The sequence below is a fragment of the Mobula birostris genome, chromosome X (genome assembly GCF_030028105.1).
Source record: "Mobula birostris isolate sMobBir1 chromosome X, sMobBir1.hap1, whole genome shotgun sequence".
Classification (NCBI taxonomy): domain Eukaryota; kingdom Metazoa; phylum Chordata; class Chondrichthyes; order Myliobatiformes; family Myliobatidae; genus Mobula; species Mobula birostris.
Window position 1 is genome coordinate 41,966,209 of NC_092402.1, and position 22,442 is coordinate 41,988,650.

At 40.8% G+C, this 22,442-nt stretch overlaps 1 protein-coding gene and 1 long non-coding RNA gene across 8 annotated transcripts in view; one reads left to right on the plus strand and one right to left on the minus strand.

The window, feature by feature from the left end:
* Positions 1-22,442, plus strand: part of LOC140191566 (inactive phospholipase C-like protein 2) — a 230,203-nt gene that overhangs the window by 202,490 nt on the left and 5,271 nt on the right. For all 7 annotated transcript variants that reach the window (XM_072249065.1, XM_072249067.1, XM_072249069.1 and 4 more), the window contains exon 5: positions 8,469-8,578. In XM_072249065.1, the coding sequence (XP_072105166.1) occupies positions 8,469-8,578 (110 nt within the window). The remainder of the gene's footprint in view (positions 1-8,468; positions 8,579-22,442) is intronic.
* LOC140191567 (uncharacterized) lies at positions 31-21,668 on the minus strand. Its single transcript, XR_011883838.1, has 3 exons — positions 21,522-21,668; positions 8,376-8,515; positions 31-455 (listed from the first exon to the last, which is right to left on the minus strand). It is a non-coding gene; the product is annotated as an uncharacterized lncRNA (long non-coding RNA).

Sequence of the window (22,442 nt, forward strand, 5' to 3'; positions counted from 1 at the left end):
GCCAATCAACAGACATACGCAAGTCTAAGATATAGAAATTTCAAAGTTCAAAGTAAGTTTATTATCAAAGCACATCTATGTCACCATATACTACCCTGAGATTCATTTTCTTGCAGACATTCACAGTAGAACAAAAAATACAACAGAATCAATGAAAAGCTACACACAAAGACTGACAAACAACTAATATGCAAAAGAAGGCAAACTGTGCAAAGACCATAAATAAATAATGCAGGGAACATGGGTTGTTGAGTCCTTGAAAGTGAGTCCATAGGTTGTGGAATCAGTTCAGTGTTGACTAAAGGGAATTTGACCTCAACATCTCACTCTCTTGCCTGTGATGAGATCAGCCATTGGATTAGCAGAGACTTGAAAGAGCATATGACCGACTCCTGCTCCTATTTTAAGCTGTTCGTACTTCTGCACACATTCTTTCTTCTTTACTCACAGGTAGCCTGCAAAAGAAACACAAATTCAGAACCTGTTTAGGCAATTAATGTAAATGATGGATGTGAGATTGATGTCATATGCAATATCAGCAAATAATCATTCCACTTAGGAATATAGCACGTCACTAACTTTTGGTTGCTGTGGCGACAAATTCCAAAAGGAAGTCATTTGATATAAAACAAGTAAAAGGATTGCATTGAGCTCTGTAATCTGTTTCATTAATGATGTAGCTTTGATTAAGGAAATTAAGGACCAATATCTCAGACTAAATAAACAAGATGCTTGAACAATAGATACTGTCTTTCAAATGTAAAGAAACAGTACAACAAGGAGATCGTGCAGGGCACCATGACTTTGATATTGAACCCTGGACAGAATTGGGGGAGATTTCAAAGCAGCACGATCTATAGTTAAGTTGACACTGTCACAAAGAGAGTAGATACGATGTTAAATTCCTGTCAGGCAATTTATACTGATATCCTGCACCAGACTAGGAGAGAAGCTTGAACGGTTTCCCAGATATGAGGATGATGTTAATCTTGGAAAGCCACCTGCTTTGCGACAAAAAAGAGACTTGCATTTATATCAAGCATTTTACAATCTTAGGATATCCCAAAGTAATTAGAACTTTATGAAAGTTAATCTAAGATGCACAGTGACCAGTTAGTATACAACATTGTCCCATTCACATTAATGGGGTAAAAGCCACATCAACTGATATTTTTAATGGAGAAACGTTAGCCCTGAAGGCTTAATTCTAAGCAAAAATAATTATGAAATTACTAGCCAGGATTCTGAAAACCCAATATTTCCACCTTCAATTTCACATTTTCAACACATATGAGTCAAACTGAATTATTCTATCGATAAAGTAATTTATAGATTACTTTATGATGGCCTTGGGCCTGTACTTGCTAGAATTAAGAGAAATGAAGAATCAAGAAAGCCCATAGAATATTGAAAGACCTAGCTAAAGTGGATGTGAAGAGGATGCTTCCTGTTGTGGGGGAGTCTAAGACCAGGGGGTGCAGCCTCAGAATAGAAGGACGTCCATTTAGAACAGAGATGAGGAGGAATTTCTTCAGCCAGAGGGTGGTGAACCTGTGGAATTCATTGCCACAGACAGCATTGGAGGCTAAGTCATTGGATGTATTTAAAGCAGAGGTTGATAGTTTCTTGGTTAGTAAGGACATCAAAGGTTATGGGGAGAAGGCAGCAGATTGAGTTGAGAGGGAAAATAAATCAGCCATGATGGAATGGTGGAGCAGATTCGATGGGCTGAGTAGTCTAATTATGCTCCTTTGTCTTATGGTCATGCATTTTGCTACAAAATATTAATATTGCTATAAAGACCTGTGTAACAGCCACCAATTATTCAGTTCAGTTTTTATTAAACATGTGTCCATTTCATACCAGAACCATCGCATTGAAAACTGAGAGTCTTTTAATAACTTGATGGCATCATAGCCTGTAATACCCAATGCAACCTATTAAGGGGACATTATGTGTGTGTATAAAGATAGAACAATATTTAGATTTGCTCTCACTCTGATTTCATGGCACACCCTCTGCACTTAATACAGCTCAGTAGCAGCAGTGCTAAAGGGAACGCAGGCCCGATCTCTTTGAAAGGATCTGCCACTTTTGCTCTGCCTTCCTTCTTTAACTTATTCTCACAGCTTGTTTTGTTCTCTTTCTGCTTCTACTTATTGTTTTCCCCAATTTTCTCTCTTTTTTTTCTTGTACATCTATCTATATACTACTAAAACTCTCATGCTCTGTCTGTCTGTTTGTCTGTTTGTGACCTCCAATAGCGCAAACGGTGCATTACAGCGGCACTTCTTTTGGCTTAATCGAATTAGAACGCGCTAACTTACAGAATGTGGGCAAAATTCAGGGTTATATATTCGTATAAAATTTCTCATTCGCAAAAATCAACAGGCTCCCTTTTAACCCGAGAGCCGATCCGCCATCATGGAAATCGGGACGTGACAGCCCAACGCAGGCGCACGGCCAGCCTCAGCAGTGACAAATACAGGAGCAAAAGGGCAGGGCAGCTCTATTTCCAGGGGTTACATTCTGCTAATCACCATCAGCATGCGCAGGATTGGGACAGATCTAACTGCCACCCATCAATAAGATATAATTAAATCTTATTGTAATGACGTACTTCGAGACACCCATAAAACCCTTTGCTGCAGTCAAAGGACAGTGGTGACTATATCATGTCCATTTAGGAGAGCACCAACCATATCATCAAGAATAATCAGCATCCTTTGATGTTACTGCTTCGTATCTTCTATCCAGCATTCAGGTAAAAAAAAATGGTCAGCCTAATTATGCCGCGTGGAAAGGGAAGGGGGACATTATGGTCAAGAGATGACGTCAAACTTCGTCAGGAAGCGGCAAGGAGAGGGAGAGAACAAGAATCAGATGAGGCCAGGGCCGCATGACTCCAGGATCAAAGAGTCATGCAAAAAAAGATGAGAGCAGAAGAGACAGAGGAGGAGAGGCATGCACGTTTCCAGGATCAGGGGCAAACAACAAACAGCAGAAGAGCTGAAGAGACAGGGGATGAAAGGGCTGCATGTCTCCAGAATGACAACGAGAGGCACAAGGGTAGCAGATAAACCAGAAATGATGCCATCAAAAGTGTCCTTCGTTAAATGAGGAGCAGTTATATTTGTTTTGCTACACGTTGTTCTTCTTTAATAAACTGAGGTTTTCTTCTTCAGTTTCCAAAGCAAAGCGATGCCAATAGCATTCAGGAAAATTTCATGTTCATTCTGGTCACATCAGACTGCACTACATTTCTCTCAAAGGGTGCCCCACCGGGTCACCCCGTTGTCTAGTTTGAGAACATTTTGTAAGGGAAATCAATTAAAGAAAACATTATCAGAACGGTAGAAGAAATAGTATGAATAATATTTCAGTAGTAAATTCCCAGATTGGATTTTCCAGAGCAAGAAACAAAATTGCTGGAGGAACTGAGTGGGTCAGTCAGCATCTGTAGAAGGAACCGAACTATTGACTGCCCTTTACCCTTTACAGATGCTACTGACGCATTGAATTCCTCCAGCACTTAGTTGTTGGCTCTGGATTCCACCATCTCTTGTGTCTCTTTTGATTTTCTGGAGTTTGTCTGTCAGTTCTGCTTTGCATTATTTATTTTGACAATGCAGGGAATAGGGATACTTTTTGATCAGTTTGATGCCTATTTTGGTTACGTGTTTGATGTGCGTAGTTTAGCTCTCTTCAGAGAGTACAGGCTTTAGTGAGCTTTCCTGATTGTGTCGGATGTGTTCTAGGACCATGAGAGGTTGTGTGTGATGTGCACTCCCAGGAGTTTGAAACTGATCACCGTTTCCACTGCTGTGCCGCCGATGTAAAGAGGGGTGTGAGTGGTACGAGTTCTCCTGAAGTCAATAACCATCTCCTTTGTCTTGTTGACAATGAGGAAGGGGTTATTTACCCTGGCACCAGACATTAAGCTCTTCCACCTCCTCCCTGTAGGCCATATGTGACAATAATAAACTGAGTACCAAGGTAACTGGTTTGGTGCAGCATCCTTTCACAATATAGAAAAAACTATGGCAAACTATCAGGTCAGTAGAAAAGATCAATGGCTGCAGTCTACCATTACTGCAGGACTTGTATGTGTCCAGAATAAAGACACAGGTAAGAAAAGTCATTGTGAACACTACCCACCTTGCACACTGCATTTTCCATACACTCCCTTCTGGAAAGTGCTATAGGACTATTAAAAGAAAAAAATCATGCCATCTTCAAAGTTCCTTCTCCCAGGTAGTTAATCTGATCAACCATTCGAGTTAGACTACCATCCTGCACTACCCTCTATCTATTACCTCAGTCACTCTACTGCATTGAAAACACTTTAGTCCACTTTTAATACTGCTGTTTTAAATTGTAAATACATGCTGGTATTTATGTGTTTGTGTACATTTTATTCCATAACCTCTAACTTTATTTTATATAATCTCTCTTCTTTATAATTGTAGAATGTTACAATGATGTTGTTTTGTGTTGTATGTAGCACCCTGACCAATATACCATAGCAAATCCCTAATACATGTAAAAGTATATGGCAAATAAAGTTGAATGTTGATTATATAGAGACAAAATATGAATGCAAATTAAATTTACTGATTTGTTTCACAAGAAGCAAATTTCATCTCTGAACCCATAAATTCAAATTGTGGTTATTCAAAATATTCTTTTCCCCCTAAAAAATATATTTTCCCAAATCTGGATCTCATTTGCTATTACTCATGCTACTTCAACTAATCATGGGAGAGGTTTACTATCAGTAATAATGGAAATCATAATCCTGGCCACTATGTTCTTTTTATTTTTTCTGTTGCCTGTGCCATTTTCTTTTCGCAAGGGATGTTCTAATTATCACGGAGCCAGAGAATGTTGTGTAGCTGGTGAACAGTGCAGTGTGGAAGGGCTATTTCCATTCATTCTTCTACTAGAAGGGACTCACACTCTAAATGTTTGAGAAGATCTAGCAAGGTGCCCTTCGACACTGTAGAGGCCAGGACCACTTTGCAAAATAATTATTTCCTTGTGTTTCATTATGACAAAATGACTGAAGTGCTGAATTGCTGAACATGCGCATTATCAGTCTTGAGAAGATTTCATTATAAAGGAAACATCGCAAAGACCAGTGGCTGTTACACAGGCCTTTATAGCAATTTTCATTTTCTGTGGCAATGTCCATAAATTACTTTATCAGTAAACTAATTCATGCAACACATACATGTTGAAGCAGGAAATGGTGGAAACATTAGCCTGGCTTGTGGGAGAATAAAATAGGGTAAAATTTCAGGCATTAAGTCTTTTGTCAGGTCCTACTGGAGGTGCTTATTTTCACCATTTATCTATTACAGCAATGTAATGGCACTAAGCAACATCATATGATACATTAAGGTAACATAATCCATGCATCTACAAATCAATAGTTTATTCCAAGGTTGAGAATGCTGGAAAGTTAAATGCCATGATATGGCGATGTCAGGGATATGGCCCTGTGTAAGAAGGGTCACCATGAACAAATGTGTTTCCTGTACTCAATTCATAGACCAACAATCAAATAATGGTTGGACCCTATTTTCTCAATTAATTCTAAGCTCACTTTGCAGCTGTAAATTAGTTTTATCCAGCACTTTCTAGTAATTGCTTAACTTGTGAGATGGTGGAGGATTGTTGTCGGTTTAGGTAGCAATGACTCATTTATTCATATTCAGATTAATTTACTTATCGCATGTACATTGAAACATACATACAGTGAAATATATAATTTGCGTTAGCAACCAACACAACCTAAAGTTGTGTTGGAGGCAGCCAGCAAGTGTCACCATGCTTCCAGTGCCAACATAGTATGCCCGCAATGTTTGGCAGAACAACACAGAACACAACACACAAGAAAGCAATAATAGCAAAGCAAGCCGCTTTCCTCCCTCCCTCCCACTCACCCACTCAGACAGACAGTCCTCCAACATCAGGACAGGCCACCAGGCCTCCAGCCTCCAGTAGATCCACTACTCACAGACAGTGGGCCTCCAACTTCCCCAGCAGACTCTCAGACTCATAGACCAGGGCTTCAGCCATTAGGCTTCAACTTCTGATTGATCTTTGGGCTACGATCTTCAGTATCAATCCCAAGAAACCCCTATGCCCTCTTCTCCCTAAGCGTTTAACCACAATGGATGTGAATTGCTTATTTTTCCTGTTTTGATACACAATATAAGGGCCCAAAGTGTGCTTTGCTAATAACAGCAGGCTATTAGCACTTGCAGATTACTGCTGGCTAAAACTTGTAACTACTGGTATCTGGTCATTGCAATTTAGTGGCAGAAACCCTGAATTAGTCTTACCATAAGATATCGGAGCAGAATTAGGCCATTTGATTAGGGGCAATGTATTTTCTCTCTCAACATCATTCTCCTGCCTTTTCTCAATAACTTTTGACACTTTTATCAATTAAGAACCTATCAACCTCCATTTTAAATATACCAAATTACTTCGCTATCAGTGGTTACCCAGTTCATTCAGTGAGTTTGCGCTTATAGTCTTTGCCAATGGATTCTGCATCAAGTGAACCGGCTCATTATTTCGTCATAAGATATCTGGGGTTTATGCATAAAGGAATAATTCAGCCTTGATTAAAATATTTGATGATTACTGCTGAACCATCAAAATTAATTTAAAAATAATGAACAGGGAACCTTATTTACTCAGAAGAAAATTAATGTTGAAAATTTTGAAAAAGATTTTATACTTTGCCCCTTAATGGTAATATGGCAGCAGGTTCAGCCAATGACCAAGGCAAGAAGCAAGACCATACCACAGCTCCCTGCATCATAAGGATGCAGTAGTTAAGCTACCAGTTAAGTAATACAAATGCTTGGGCTAACAATCCAAGCTTAGCTCCCACTATGGGACGCTGTAGAACTTGAATTCAGTTTGTAGTTTGAAAAAGAAACTGGACTTAGTGATAATGATTATAGGACTAGCAGCTGTGAATGGCTTGGAAATGCCCAATAAACCACTCACTTGTACCAGCGAGATACGTAAAAAATTCTTATTGCAGAGGGTGGTGAATCTCCTGTATCAGAGGTCTCTAACATCAGAGATCAGAAGTTTTGTGTAAGGGGTAGGAAGTTTAGAAGGGATCTAAGGGAAATTTTTTTTTCACATGCGGGGCATTTGGAATCTGGAGCTCACAGCCTGAGTGGGTGGTGGTGACACACTGTACATTCTCAGAGCATTTAAGAGGTATCTAATCAAGTATTCTAAATGCCAAGTATTGAAAGCTGTGGACCGACTGCTGGTAAATTGGATTAGTATAGAAGGGTGCTTAATGGTTAGCATGGACACAGGTGGGTTGAAAGGTTTGTTTCTGTGCCATATGACTATGACTGATAAAAGAATAGTGACCTTTAATTTCAGCAGAATGTTGAAATTTTTATGAAATGAATTCAAACTGATGGCAGTGGTCTTTGCTGCCCATTAAAAGTCTGTAGGGAACAGCCCAAGATGATCAGTGATGCCACTGAAAGAACATAAAATTCCTCTGCTCATGAAACACTTGCAACCCTTTTTGGCTTGGAATGGAAAAGCTAGGATTATTCTCTTTGGATCATAGAGGCTGAGAGGAGATTTGATGGAGGTCTGCAAGATCATGACTGGTTTAAACAGCAGAAGTTAAGGAAGTTGCTCATTAACCGTGGTTTAAGGGGTGGGTGACACACATTTCAAATTGTGGGCACAGGTACTAAAGGAACGTGAATAAATACTTCCCTAGTTAGAGAAGATAGGATATGGAATATGCCATCTATAGGGCCTTCCAAAGGGAATTGGATAGGCACTTTAGAGAGAATAATTTACAAGGTTCTGAGGAAAGGGTAGGGAAACAGAACAACAGGCTGTCTTTGCTAAAAGTGTACTAAAATCTAACAGTTAAGGACAATTATTTCCTATTAAACTAGGGTTGTATTTTCTGCCTCATGTTTTTAGTGCAAATAACATTATGAATAGAAACCCAACAGTCACCTAAAAGTGATAAGTTCACAACATAACCAGGAGAGTCTCCAGTTCAAATGGGGCATTAATATGAACTCCACAGTAAGATACATGTGCTCATAAACAAAGGAAAGGAAAATCAGTAATCTTTATGATATTCAACAAGTAACCTGCTGTGTCAGATGTAAAGTGCAGTTTATATCTAATAATAATGATCTCACTGGTGCATAGCCAGTCACCACCCATTGTTCAGTATCAGATTGAAGATAAAGGTTAATTTAGCATAGTTCATCCATTGCCCATTCACTCTGTAAGCCCAATGTGACAGGAAGGGAGAAATGTTCGAGTGGAAACCTTGCAAGTGACTTTTTTTTTACCTTGTGCAATCAGAAAGCAAATTGAAGTTCATTGTCATCCATCCAAAGGAGGCTGGCATTCTTTGACTGAGTTCTATTCTTCCAAATGCACAGGGCTGGATTTCCATGGAGACTTCCATGATATTGGATCAAAGGAAGGCCTGAAAGGACGGAAATTTCAAAAAGCATTTGAGAGCTTTGCGTGGAACATCACTGTATTAAAAGTAAGTAACATCCATTATCTGGATATCTGTTGAGCTCCAAGAACTTTCAAGTAGTGGGGTGAATCATTGTGGCTTCCATCCAAACATTTTCTATATCATGATAGTGATTAAAAATCCTTTCTTGAAGGGTATAGTATTTTTTATAGGCATCGGTTAGTCTTGTGAGATCATGGATTTGCGCCTTGGAGGGTTTCCAGGGCGCAAGCCTGGGCAAGGTTGTATGGAAGACCGGCAGTTTCCCATGCTTGAAGGGTATAGTATTACTTTTCTTCAATAATACTGTGTGACTTTCGATGTTCTTCAGATGTTATTGGACAGTCTTGTTGGTGCCATGGAAGTACAAAGAAAGTGCATAAAAAATCTATGTATTATCCCAAAGTACAGCATTTGCTCTTGAAGGCACAAAAGTCAAGGTCGAGTTTACTGTCATAGGCACAAGTGTCTGTATGCACAGGTGCAAAGAAAAAAACTTACTAGCAGCAGAATCATAGGCATAAAGCATCAGGAACACAACATTCACAAAAAACATAAAGTATACAAAATTATGCAAGAAAAAACAGAATTAAAACCCAAAATCAAGAGTCCATTTTAGTGTAAAACGGGCTAGAAAATGAGGCAGGAGAAATAATAACAGGGGACAAGGAGATGGCTGATGAACTAAACGTATATTTTGCATCAGTCTTCACTAGCAGGATGCCAGACGTTGTAGTGTGTGAATGCAGAGAAATGGGTGCAGTCTCTGTTACAAGGGAGAAGGTGCTCAAAAGCCTGAAAGACCAAAATGTATATAAGTCACCCAGACCACATGAACTGCACCCTAGGGTTCTGAAAGAGGTAGCATTAGAGATTGTGGAGGCGTTAGAAATGATCTTTCAAAAATCTTTGGACTCTGGCATGGTGCCAGAGGATTGGAAAATTGCAAATGTCATTCCACTCTTTAAGAAAGTAGGAAGGCAGCAGAAAGGAAATTATAGACCAGTTAGCCTGACCTCAGTGGTAGGGAAGATGTTGAAATCGATTGTTAAGGATGAAGTTATGGAGCACTTGGTGACACAGGACAAGATGGAACCAAGTCAGCATGATTTCCTTAAGGGGAAATCCTGCCTGAGGAACCTGTTGGAATTCTTTGAGGTAATTACAAGTAGGATAGATAAAGGGGATGCAATGGATGTTGTATATTTGGACTTTTAGAAGGCATTTGACAAGGTGCCACACATGAGACAGCTTACCAATTTAAGAGCCCATGGTATTACAGGAGAGTTACTAACATGGTTAGAGCATTGGCTGATTGGTAGGAGGCAGCGAGTGGGAATAAAAGGATCCTTCTCTGGTTGGCTGCCAGTGACCAGTGATGTTCCACAGGGGTTGGTGTTGGGACCACTTCTTTTTATGCTGTATATAAATGGTTTAGATGATGGAATAGATGACTTTGTTGCCAAGTTTACAGATGATACGAAGATTGGTGGAGGGGCAGGTAGTACTGAGGAAACAGGTAGGATGCAGAAGGACTTAGACAGATTAGGAGAATGGGCAAGAAACTGGCAAATGAAATACAATGTTGGAAAATGCATGGTCATGCACTTGGGTAATAGAAATAAATGTACAGACTATTTTCTAAATGGGGAGAAAATCCAAAAATCTGAGATGTAGAGGGACTTGGGAGTCCTTGTGCAGAACACCCTAAAGGTTAACTTGCAGGTTGAGTCAGTGGTGAGGAAGGCAAATACAATGTTAGCATTCATTTCAAGAGGTCTAGAAAGAACAGGAATGTGATTCTGAGGCTTTATAAGGCCTCACCATGAGTATTGTGAACAGTTCTGGGCTCCTGATTTAAGAAAAGATGTGCTGGCATTGGAGAGGGTCCAGAGGAGGTTCACAAGGATGATTCCGGGAATGAAATAGTTATCATATGAGGAACATTTGATGCTTTGGGTCTGTACTCACTGGAATTGAGAAGGATGAGGGGGATCTCACTGAAACCTTTAGAATTTTGAAAGGCCTAGACATGGTAGATGTGGAAAGGATGTTTCCCATGGTGGGGGAGTCTAGGACAAGAAGGCACAGCCTCAGGATAGAGGGGTGTCCATTTAAAACAGAGATGCGGAGAAATTTCTTTAGCCAGAGGGTGGTGAATTTGTGGAATTTATTACCACAGGCAGCTGTGGAGGCCAGGTTGTTGGGTGTATTTAAGGCAGAACTTGATAGGTTCTTGCGTGGACACTGCATCAAAGGTTACGGGGAGAAGGTCGGGGAGAGGAGCTAAGGAGAGGGACAAAAAAAAAGTATCAGCCATGATTAAATAGTGAATCAGACTTGATGGGCCAAATGGCCCAATTCTACTCCTATGTCTTGTGGTCTTATGGTCTAATATGGTGGTGGGGATCGTTGATGATAGATTTTGCCTTCCTGAGGCAACCCCTACTTCCGATGGCAGGGAGGGATGTTCCGGTAATGTATTAAGCTGAGCCCACTACTCTCCACGGTTTCTAATGCTCCTGCACATTCATTTTGCTGGACCAATCACGATACTTTCAATCATATCATGCCTCAGAAATGAAAATATATACGTGTCAAATAGTTACTCCACATGACATCCTTAAGATTCCCAGAACATAGGGGTAATGTATTTAGACCACATATAATTAATTCTATTTTATAGTCCAGAATGTGCAGTGGGGATAAAACTGAAGAGAGGAAGTTTTTCCTTAATAACAGAGGAAATCTGAGAACAACCTGTGGGAGATGCATTTGGCCAAGTAAATGTGGAAGTCCCAGATACACATAGTCTCTTACAATCATCTCCAGTATTATGAGAAACTGAAGAGAATTTCAACTTACCATAAAGTATTATTTGCTGTAAATCCAAATTCTGAAAATGTTACACCCTGCCATAATTACTGTTTGACTTATCTATGCCCCCCAACACTAACTTTAATTCTTGAGCTACAGTAAGTATTTCAAATTCCATGTGCTTGAAGGTAACAAACAGCAACTGTTGTGATTTAATATTTCAGTAATATTTGAGTAATACTGTAAATATATTGTTTTAATAAGCATTCTATGTTGGTTAAATAATTAATTACAGGTTATACGTAAAAGTACCTGAATGGCATACGTCATTATGCCACCACATCATATATGCACACACCACTGAAGTGAAAATGGAACTAGAATACACACATTATTCTCCACTCCATGTATTTCTTTTGATTAGTTTTATGTTTCTGAGTTAGAAAACATACCAATAACTTAATCCTTTATTTTGGGTTTATTATTTTCTCTAAGTTTACTGTATATCATAATGTTTCATTTTGTGACTTCCTGTGAAATGTGTTAAAACTTGGTATTTTTTTCCTTCTTGAGTTTCTCTCTGGGTATTCTTTGATGTGACTGGCTGCTCAGCTAATCGGATGATTTCACTGCTGGTGGGGAGAGGTGGTGAATGGAATTCCCTAAAGCTGATGCTGATGGTGGAAAATGGAAATCCCCACCATTGAGATCACTGAATTTTGTGTCTGGCCTCCATCAAGCTCATGTATAAGCAACAATAGTCTGCTCTCTGCTCAACCAGGCAAGATCTTCTGTGCTGCCATGGGAGGGAGCAGAGCAGTGAGATTAGTTTTGGCAGAATAGGCAGAATGGTACCCTCAAAGTTCATGTATTATCAAAGTATGTACACCATATACAACCTTGAGATTCATCTTCTTGCAGGCAGCCACAGAACAAAGTAGCACATTAGAATCCATGTAAAACCCCCCACAAAAAAGACCGACAAACATTCAATGTGCGAAAAAAAGAACAAGTCATGCAAACACTGAAAAAAAGTAAACAAATTATACACAGAACATGTACCACAGATTTCCCAAATCACAGCCATGGAGCCAGTTCAGCTCTGAGGCATTTTTGTTTTCTTTTCATGTTAAAAGAAAAAATTACATTATTTTATGTTAAGATTTCCAAACAGCAGCATCTGTGTAGTTCGAATAATATATTTTCTACACTGCTTGGTTAAATGTGGTTGTTTTAATGCCATGAACATTTTTGCTACCTCTATGATGCTGCCTTGCAAACTGCTACTAAAAGTGAAATTGGCTGGAGATGTTTGTTGAGTTTTGACCTCATCCCCTACTGCAATTAATACTCAAATACATTTTTCTGTGAAACACAGTGGTATAATAAATTTTCCAGTGAACCAGATGAGTTTATGTGAATGTGAAATAAACTGACATTGGCTCCTGTGTAAACCTATCTACCTTCCTAACCCCAGGTATTCCAGACCTCAGTCCCAGCTCCAGCCATAAACCCAGCCCCAGACTCTTGTCACAAGCCCTACTTTTACCTTGCACCTCTTGCTCACATCCTGTTCTAACACTGAGCATCAGGAATTCTAAACAATCAGATGCTGGGTTATCAGATTTTGACTGTATTTGGGATAGGTTTTGTTTATACAGTATTTACTAGGACGAGGGAGCTCAGTACGGGGGAGTGGAGCATTTCTGACTCTCAGATGTAGCAACAGGCATAACTAGGTCATATGTAACACCCTGCCATACTACATCGCTCCCATCAGCCATCTTAGTGCTCTTTAACAAAACTTTGACACAGCTTGTCAGTTTGCCATGTTAAGAGCAGCTTTGGAATGAAGGATGGCATCAGAGAATCAGATATCAAAGAAATTTATGGCACGGAAGAAGGCCTAGGAACACGTTGATCTGGGTTATCAAATTCCATTCACGCTTGACAGAGAGGGAGGAGGTTACCCTGAACGGCATTAGAACCAATCTGATCTGAAGGCCAAGCTCCTGTGTAATCTCATATTATTTCACATCCTGTTACATGCTCCAAATCCAAATTGAACTAAAAGGTGGTTAAAGTGACAAAAGCGATTACATGGAAATTTTCTACTGAGGAAACTCAGAAAATTGAGGTTTACTGTCTTAGTGACATTATCAACTTTTGTTGATAAATTCCTGTAGATAGGTCATCTGCTCCAAAGGAAAACTGCAGTATGCAGTATGTGATCTTGTGCCAGAATAACACGTCACGGATCAGCTATTGGAATGTGGTCAGACTGTAAAATGCGTTACAACTTTGGAGTTACAACAATAGAATTTGCAGGTGGTGACAAGCCACTCACCTACAGGCCAGTTTCACACTTCCTCTATAATACGTCTTCCATCTACAACCCACCCAGTAATGCTGTCTAGTCCACTTCCTCTGTGGTCAGCAAGTTTGATTTCACCTTCTGCTGGTATCAGGTGGGTGGCAGTATCAGAACAACTTCCACCAAGAGAATTGCTAGGTTAAAAGTGACAGCTGGTCAAGCTGGTTGTCAAAAATAATAGAGTAGGATAGTAAGAATATGGATTGAAATCATGGTTGGCATATACATCATGGGCTGAAGGTCTGTGTTCTATTGTAAATTTCTATGTTCTTTGCATGTTCAATAGGTGACCACGTCTCATTTCCCCTCACATCCCAAGACAAATAGGTGGTTCTGCAACCAACAGTGGTTTTGGTTCTAAATGTCCCTGTATTCGCGACGTCTACTAAGCTCATTTTATAAGACCATAAGATATAGGAGCAGAATTAGGCCATTTGGCTCCACACACTGATTACCATTCTGACCTTTCAGAGGACCGATTTTAACACTTACAATCCTTTAGCTCTTAACATGTCTGTAGAATCCCTTAGAATTCTCCTTCACCTTGTTTGCTAGAGCAACCTCAGGCTTTCTTTCAGCCTTCCTGATTTCTTCCTCAAGTGTTCTCTTGCATTTTTTTTTACTCCATCAGCACTTCATTTGTTCCTACCTGTCTATACCTGCCATGCACCTCAATTATTTTCTTAACCAAGGTGTCAGTATCTATTGAAAACCAAAACCAAGGTTCCCTCCACCTGTTATCTTTGCCTTTTATTCCGCCAGGCACATACAAGCTTTGCACCCTTACAGTTTCACTTTTGAAGGCCTCCCACTTAGCCTTTGCCAGAAAACAGCCTGTCTCAATCAACACTTGCCAGATCCTTTCTGGTACCATCAACATTGGCCTTTCTCCATTTAGAATCTCAACCTACTGGCCAGACCTGTCTTTTTGCATATTTACTTTGAAACAAATGGCATTATCCCAACCAGGCTTGTGCCCTGGAGAGGATACAGTCAACCAGAGGCGCAAGCACATGATCCCCTGGGATCGACGACTGCCTACTAATTAATGGCATTATGATCAGTGGATGCAAAGTGTTTCCCTACACAACTTGACTCATTTCCTAATAGCAGATCACGTGTTGTACACTTTCATTGGGACTTCTACTTACGGATTAAGAAAACTTTCCTGAACACATTTGACAAATTCTATCCCATCTAGTCCTCCTACAGTATGGGAGTCCCAGTCAATTTCTGGAAAGATAAAATTACCTCTTATAATGACCTTATGCTTCTTGCAACAGATTTCCCTCTATAATTTCCTCCTGTGATCTGTCTACAAATTTGTTCCTCTAAGTCCTGCAGACTGTTGGTTGGTCTACAATATAGCCTCATTAACGTGGACATACCCTTCTTATTCCTCATTTCCAGCCATAATGCCTCATTGGACAAGCTCTCCAGTCTATGATGACTGAGCACTGCCATGACATTTTCCCTGACTAGTAATGTCATGCCTCCCCCTTTAATCCCCGCCACTCTATTGTAGCTAAAACAACAGAACCCCAGAATACTGAGCTGCCAATCCTGCCCCTTCTGCAACCAAATCTCACTAATGGCTGCAATATCATAATTCCATGTGTTGATCCATCCCTGAGCTCATCCGCCTTTCCTAGGATACTTCTTACATTGAAATATATGCAGCTCAGGATGTTAGTCACATCGTGCTCAACCTTTTGATTCCTGACTTTGTCTGAGGTCTCCACAACTGCTCCAGTATCTGTATCTGTTCTGGCACTCTGGCTCCCATCCCCCTGCAACTCTAGAGGGATGGGAACCATTCCACCACCCCCCCCCCAACCAACATTCAGCACTAGCAAACCTTCCCGCTAGGATATTAGTCCCCCTCCAGTTCAGGTGTAAACTACCTCTTCTGTACAGATCCCACCTTCCCTGAAAGAGAGCCCCGTGATCCAAAAATCCTATGCCCCACCTCCTACACTAACTCCTTAGCCACGTGTTAAACTGTATAATCTTCCAATTTCTGATCTCACTAGCACATGGCACAGGTAGCAATCCTGAGATCACAGTCCTGGAGGTCCTACCCTTTAATTTAGCACCTAACTCCCCGAATTCACTTTGCAGAACCTCATCACTCTTCCTACCTATGACGTTGGTACCTACATGGACCACGATCTCTGGCTGTTCACCCTCCCAGTTAAGAATGAAGAGGACTCGATCCGAGATGTCCCAGACCTGGCACCCGGAAAGCAACATACCATCCAGGAATCTCGTTCTTGCCCACAGAACCTCCTGTCTGTTCCCCTAACTAATGAATCCCCTATCGCCACAGCGTACCTCTTCTTCCTCCTTCCCTTCTGAGTCACAGAGCCAGACTCAGTGCCAGAGACCCGACCACTGTGACTTTTCTCTGTTAGGTCACACCCCCCACCACCCCTGACAGTATCCGTAGTGACATACCTGTTGTTGAGGGGGATGGCCATGGGGGTACTCTGCACTGATTGTTTAACCCTTTTCCTCTTCCTGACTGTCACCCAGTCAGTTTCCTGTGTCCTGCACCCTGGATGTAACTACCTCTCTGTATGTTCTATCTATCATCAACCTCCCGAATGTTCCAGAGTTCATCCAGTTCCAGCTCCAACTCCTTAACGTGGAGTGTTAGAAGCTGGAGCTGGATACACTTCTTGCAAGTGTAGTTGTCAGGGTCACTGGAGATCTCCCTGACTTCCCACATCCTGCAAGAGGAACATTCCACTCTCCTGCCTGGCATCTCTACTGTTCTAACTGAGCAAATATAAAGAAAGAAGAACAATAAACTCTGTGTGTGTGTGTGTGTGTGTGTGTGTGTGTGTGTGTGTGTGTGTGTAACTCTATTTACAGCTTTATTGCCTCCTCTGACTGACGCCTCTCCTCACTGAAGCCTCAAAGACCCAATGTCTAAAAATCCCCACTCCACTTGCCCCTGCCTTACTTTAATTTGTTCATGCCAATCAATCCCAAATGCTGATTGACTGTCTGCTCAAAGCACCAAACTGCCGTGAGTTGCTGCCTTTTCTACTCAGTCTACGAACCTGAGTGAGCTATGTCTTCCCAGGCTTCTGCTTGCTGATCTGCTGCTGCTGCAAGGTCCAAACTGATGCTAGATGCGCCTTTTCTACTCACTCCACGAAACTGACTGAGTCACATCTTCTCACTCTTACGAACACTGACTTTCCACTGCTCGAAGCTCCAAACTACCATGAGTCACTGCCTTTTTGACTCATTCCACGAACCCGAGTGAGCTATGTCTTCTCAGGCTTCTGATATCCGATCAGCCGCTGCTCAAAGCTCCATACTGCCGCAAGTCACTGCCTGTTCTACTCAATCAGCAAACCTGAGTGGGCTACATTTTCTTGGGTTTCCAATTTCTGATTTGCCGCTGCTCAAAGCATCAAGCTGACGCAAGCAACACACATCAAAGTTGCTGGTGAACGCAGCAGGCCAGGCAGCATCTCTAGGAAGAGGTACAGTCGACGTTTCAGGCCGTGTCCTGACGAAGGGTCTCGACTGTACCTCTTCCTAGAGATGCTGCCTGGCCTGCTGCGTTCACCAGCAACTTTGATGTGTGTTGCTTGAATTTCCAGCATCTGCAGAATTCCTGTTGTTTGCGTTTTTAAAAAAGCTGACGCATGATGCACTTTTTCGATTCAATCGGTAAACCTGAGTGAGCTACGTCTTCTCGAGCTTCCAGTCTCTGATTTACCACTGCTCAAAGCTCCAAACTGACGCAAGATGCTCTTTTTCGATTCAATCGGTAAACCTGAGTGAGCTATGTCTTCTTAGGCTTCTGATCTCCGATTTGCCGCTGCTCAAAGCTCCAAACTGCTGTGATGCGCTGCATTTTCTACTTGATCGACGGACCTGAGTGAGCTACATCTTCTCAGGCTTCCGATCTCCGATTTGCCGCTGCTCAAAGCATCTTTGCAGCCAAGGTGTTTATATGAATAATCCATTTGCTTATATGGTGATGTTATTGGATACCAGGAGGAGATGAATTGACTCTATTTTTTGCATGTGCAATTCAAATATTCAATTTTATATATCAGACTATAGTTCCTTGAATGTGGGCCCTAACAGCTTAGTTATCTAAAGAACTGTGAAGCGAATTGAACATGATCGAATCATAATGTATAACCACTGGCGACAATGTTCTGGGCAAGACAGAATGGCTGAAAAAAGTTGCAACCATCTTCCTTTGCTGAGCTGAAATCTGTTCCAGTGAAATGACTCTGAGACCTTCAACCAGCAGCTGCAAGCTCCAGGTTGTACATATACAGAAGCTCCCTCTGCTACCATCCCAAACAGGTTCAAAGTTCAAAGTAAATTTATTATCAAAGTATGTATGTGCCACCATGTACTACCTTGAAATCCATTTTCTTGCAGGCATTTATAGTAAAACAGAGAAATACAATAGAGTCAATGAAAAACTACACATGAAGACTGACAAACAACCAGTGTTGAAAAGAAGACAAACTGTGCGAATACAAAAAAAAACAAATACAGGTTGATCACTTCTTATACGAAATTTCAAAATATGAAAACCTCTGACATGATGTCACAAATGGAAAATTCCACAAGGTGCTGGGAAGGTTTGCAAGCGATGTGCAGGTCTCTGGGCACAACAGACAGTTCTGAGAAGTCACCTCCCATATGTAATGAACAGAAGGTACACTGCATAAAGCCAAATATAAAGATCTTGATTGTATTGAAAGAGTGGATTCGTCAGCGTTGGAGTGAACATATGCCATTTAATGGTATTATGATCATGAAACAAGCAAAGATCTATCACGACAAACTGAAAATTTAAAGTAATTGTGAATATTCTGCAGACTGGGTGCAGAATTTTAAGAAAAGACATGGCATTAATTTTTTAAAGATTTGTGGTGATAAAGCATTTGCTGATCATGAAGCAGCAGACAAGTTCATTGATGAGTTTGCCAAGATTGCCGCTGATGAAAATCTAACATGCTGTATGGCTGCATCAGTACATATGTGTGATAAACAAGTGTAAGACAAGACTGCTTATCAGTAGCTCAGAAATTCAGAGTTGGAAATGATGGCAATCCCAGGCTATCTCATTACATATTCCAAAATCTGAAACACTTCCAGCCCCAAGCATTTCAGATAAGGGGTACTCAACCTGTAATAGTAAAAATAAATAAATAATCATGAAAACATGAGTAGTAGAGCTCTAGAAAATAAGTCTATAGGTTATGGGATCAGTTTGGAGTTGAGGTGAGTGAAGTTATCCACACTGGCTCAGGTGCATGCATACCGTCCACACTTGGGTGACCTGGAGTCCTTATAGGCTTTGCAGCTTCCATGAATTGCTGGTCACTCTGGGCTAATCATGCAGAACTCCCAGATGATTTCATTCATTTCAGCTTTAACTGGGCTTCCTGATGCCACAGTTGGTCAAATGCTATTTTGATATCAAAGGCAGTCAATCTCACCCCTGCCTTTAGGATTTAGCTCTTGTGTACATGTGTATACCAAGGTTGTAATGAAATCTGGAGCTGAGATATTCTGTCAAAGCCCACACTGATCAGTGATCAGGTTATTGGGTGAATAAGTGGTACTTGATGGCACTATTGACAACACCTCCCTATCACTTTGCTGGTAATTTAAAGTCAGTTGATGGGCAGTAATTTGCAGGATCGAAGTTATCCTGTTTTTTTTTGGGAACAGGATGCAGCTGGCTGTTTTTCTCCCTGTCAGGAGGTGCTAATGTTACTGCAGAGCTGGAACAACTAAGAATAAGAAAATGATTCATCGTAAATTCGGCTGAACATGGAGCTCAGTGTCTGAGAGATAGGTGTTGAATCTTAAACTTTTAGCTCTCAAGTAATAAATGAAAAAAGCAGCAATCATAAATATTTACTAAACCCAATCACACTATTTTGCATCCAAGGCAGCAAATTTACAATGACAATTTAAAGTAATCACAGGTCCCATTTACTATTAATTTAGGAATTTCAACTGAAACAAGATTGTTGTTATGCCTTTGCCAAAGAGTGGCGAATCTGTGGAATTCATTGCCACAGATGGCTGTGGAGGCCAAGTCTTTGGGTATATTTAAAGTGCAAGTTGATAGGTTCTTGATTAGTAAGGGCGTCAAAGTTTACAGGGAGAAGGCAGGAGAATAGAGTTAAGAGTTTTGAATTGAATTTATTTCTTACATCCTTCACATACATGAGGAGTAAAAATCTTTACGTTATGTCTCTGTCCAAATGTGCAATCATAGTAATTTATAATAAATAGGACAGTCAACATAGAAATACACTTGTGAGTTAATCAGTCTGATGGCCTGGTGGAAGAAGCTGTCCAGGAGTCTGTTGGTCCTGGCTTTTACGCTGCAGCACCGTTTTCCGGATGGTAGTAGCTGGAGTAGGTTGTGGTTGGAGTGACTCAGATCCCCAATAATCCTACGGGCCCTTTTTACACACCTGTCCTTGTAAATATCTTGAGTTATGGGAAGTTCACAACTACAGATGCGCTGGGCCCTCTGCACCACTCTCTGCAGAATCCTGCGATTAAGGGAGGTACAGTTCCCATACCAGGCAGTGATGCAGCCAGTCAGGATGATAAATCAGCCATTATGGAATGACAGAGCAGACCCGAAGGCCTGAATGGCCTAATTTTGCTTCTATGTCTTATAGCTTCTTTCCCTCTGCCAACAGATTTCTGAATGAACAATGAACCCATGAACACTAATTCAGTATTTTTTCTTCTTTTTTGCACTGCCTATTTAATTTTCTTTTTTTAATATATACTGTACTTATTGTAATTTGTGGTTTTCATTATTTATGTATTGCAATGTACTACTGCTGCAAAACAACAAGTTGCACAGCATATGCCAGTGATATTAAACCTGATTCCAGAAACTGCCCATCTTACAACAAAAATTGATACACCAGAGACAGTCGATGTTGGATTCCAGGGCACCAAACAGTCTGCTAAAGGAACTCAGCCTTCTTCCTTTAGGAGGGAAAGTTCAGGTTAACCTTGGAGTAGATGAAAAGGTTGGCACAGCATTGTGGGCCATAGGGCCTGCACTGTAGTGTAACGTGCTGGAAACTGTGGCAGCCAAGTCATTGGGTATATTTAAAGCGGAGCTTGATAGAAGATGAGAATGGGGTTGAGAGGGTTAATAAATCAGCCATGATGGAATGGTGGAGCAGACTCGATGGGCTGAATGGCCTGATTTTTCTCCTGTGTCATATGTTCTTATGGTCTTTAACAAGTATTTAAATTATCGTAGCAACAATCAGCTTGAAGAACTCAGCAGGTTAAGCAGCAGCTTTGGGTGGAAGCAATTGTTGATGTTTCAAGCAGATTGTTGCAACAGATTCCAACATCTGCAGGTGCTGATGTCTCCAAAACTTCTCCTAATGCTTATAACAAACAAAATTTAACACCAAGCCACCTATTGAAATAGTTTGCATGCTGACAGAATGTGTCTTGAAGGAAGAGAGAGAGAGGGAGAGAGTGTGTGGCAAAAGGGAAAAGGAGGGCATCTATTACTTAGGCACAGCCGTCAATTTTGGTTATTTAAATTCAGGGATCAGCACGACACAGAATTAGAGAAATGCAGAAGTTCAAGCATGGGAATGATTTTAGAAAGGAAGGGGAAGACCATGGAGGAATCAGAAAACAAGGCAGAGAATACAGAAGAATATAAAGAGAACATGGCTAGGGAACGACATAAAAGTTCTTTATAAGCAACTCGAGGGCTTCACTCACCCACAATCTCTTTTTGCAGGAAGTTTCTGAAAAAAAACATCCCATATATGTGGTTTGAGCAATAGGTTCACAGTATACTCTCATTATTGCTTCCCAGTTATCTACAGGAACATGGAAAACTGCATGAAAACTTGCAAAACCATGAAATATATTACCTTTCATTTTGAGGCAGACACACAGCCCTGGGTGTTAACAGTGAGAACAGTGCCCCTCTGTGGTGGGTTTCAGATATTAATCTGCATCTGGTCTATAATACTGTTCAATGCAATATCAAGAAACACTCAAAGTTCAAAGTAAATTTATTATCAAAGTACATATATGTTACCATATACTACCTTGAGATTTATTTTCTTGTGGGTGTACTCAGCAAATCCAAGAAACATGATAAAATCAATGAAAGCCAGTGCCCAACAGGATGGACAAATAACCAGTGTGCAAAATACAACGAACTGTGCAAATACAAAAGAAAAACATAATAATAATAAATAAACAATAAATATCAAGAACATGAGATGAAGAGTCCTTGAAAGTGAGTCCATAGGTTGTGGGAACAGTTCAGTGATGGGACGAGTGAAGTCAAGTGAAGTTATCTCCTCGGCTTCAACAGCCTGATGGTTGAGGGGTAATAACTGCTCCTGTACTTGGTGGTGTGGGTCCTGAGACTCCTGTACTTCCTTCCCGATGGCAGCAGTGAGAAGAGGGCATGTCCTGGGTGGTTGGGGTCCTTGATGATGGATGCTGCTTTCCTGCAACAGCACTCCACGTATATGTGCTCAATGGAGGGGAGGGCTTTTCCCGTGATGGACTGGACTATATCCACTATTTTTTGTAGGATTTTCCTTTCAAGATCATTGGTGTTTCCACACCAGGCTGTGATGTAACCAGCCAATATACTCTCCACCACACATCTATAGAAATTTG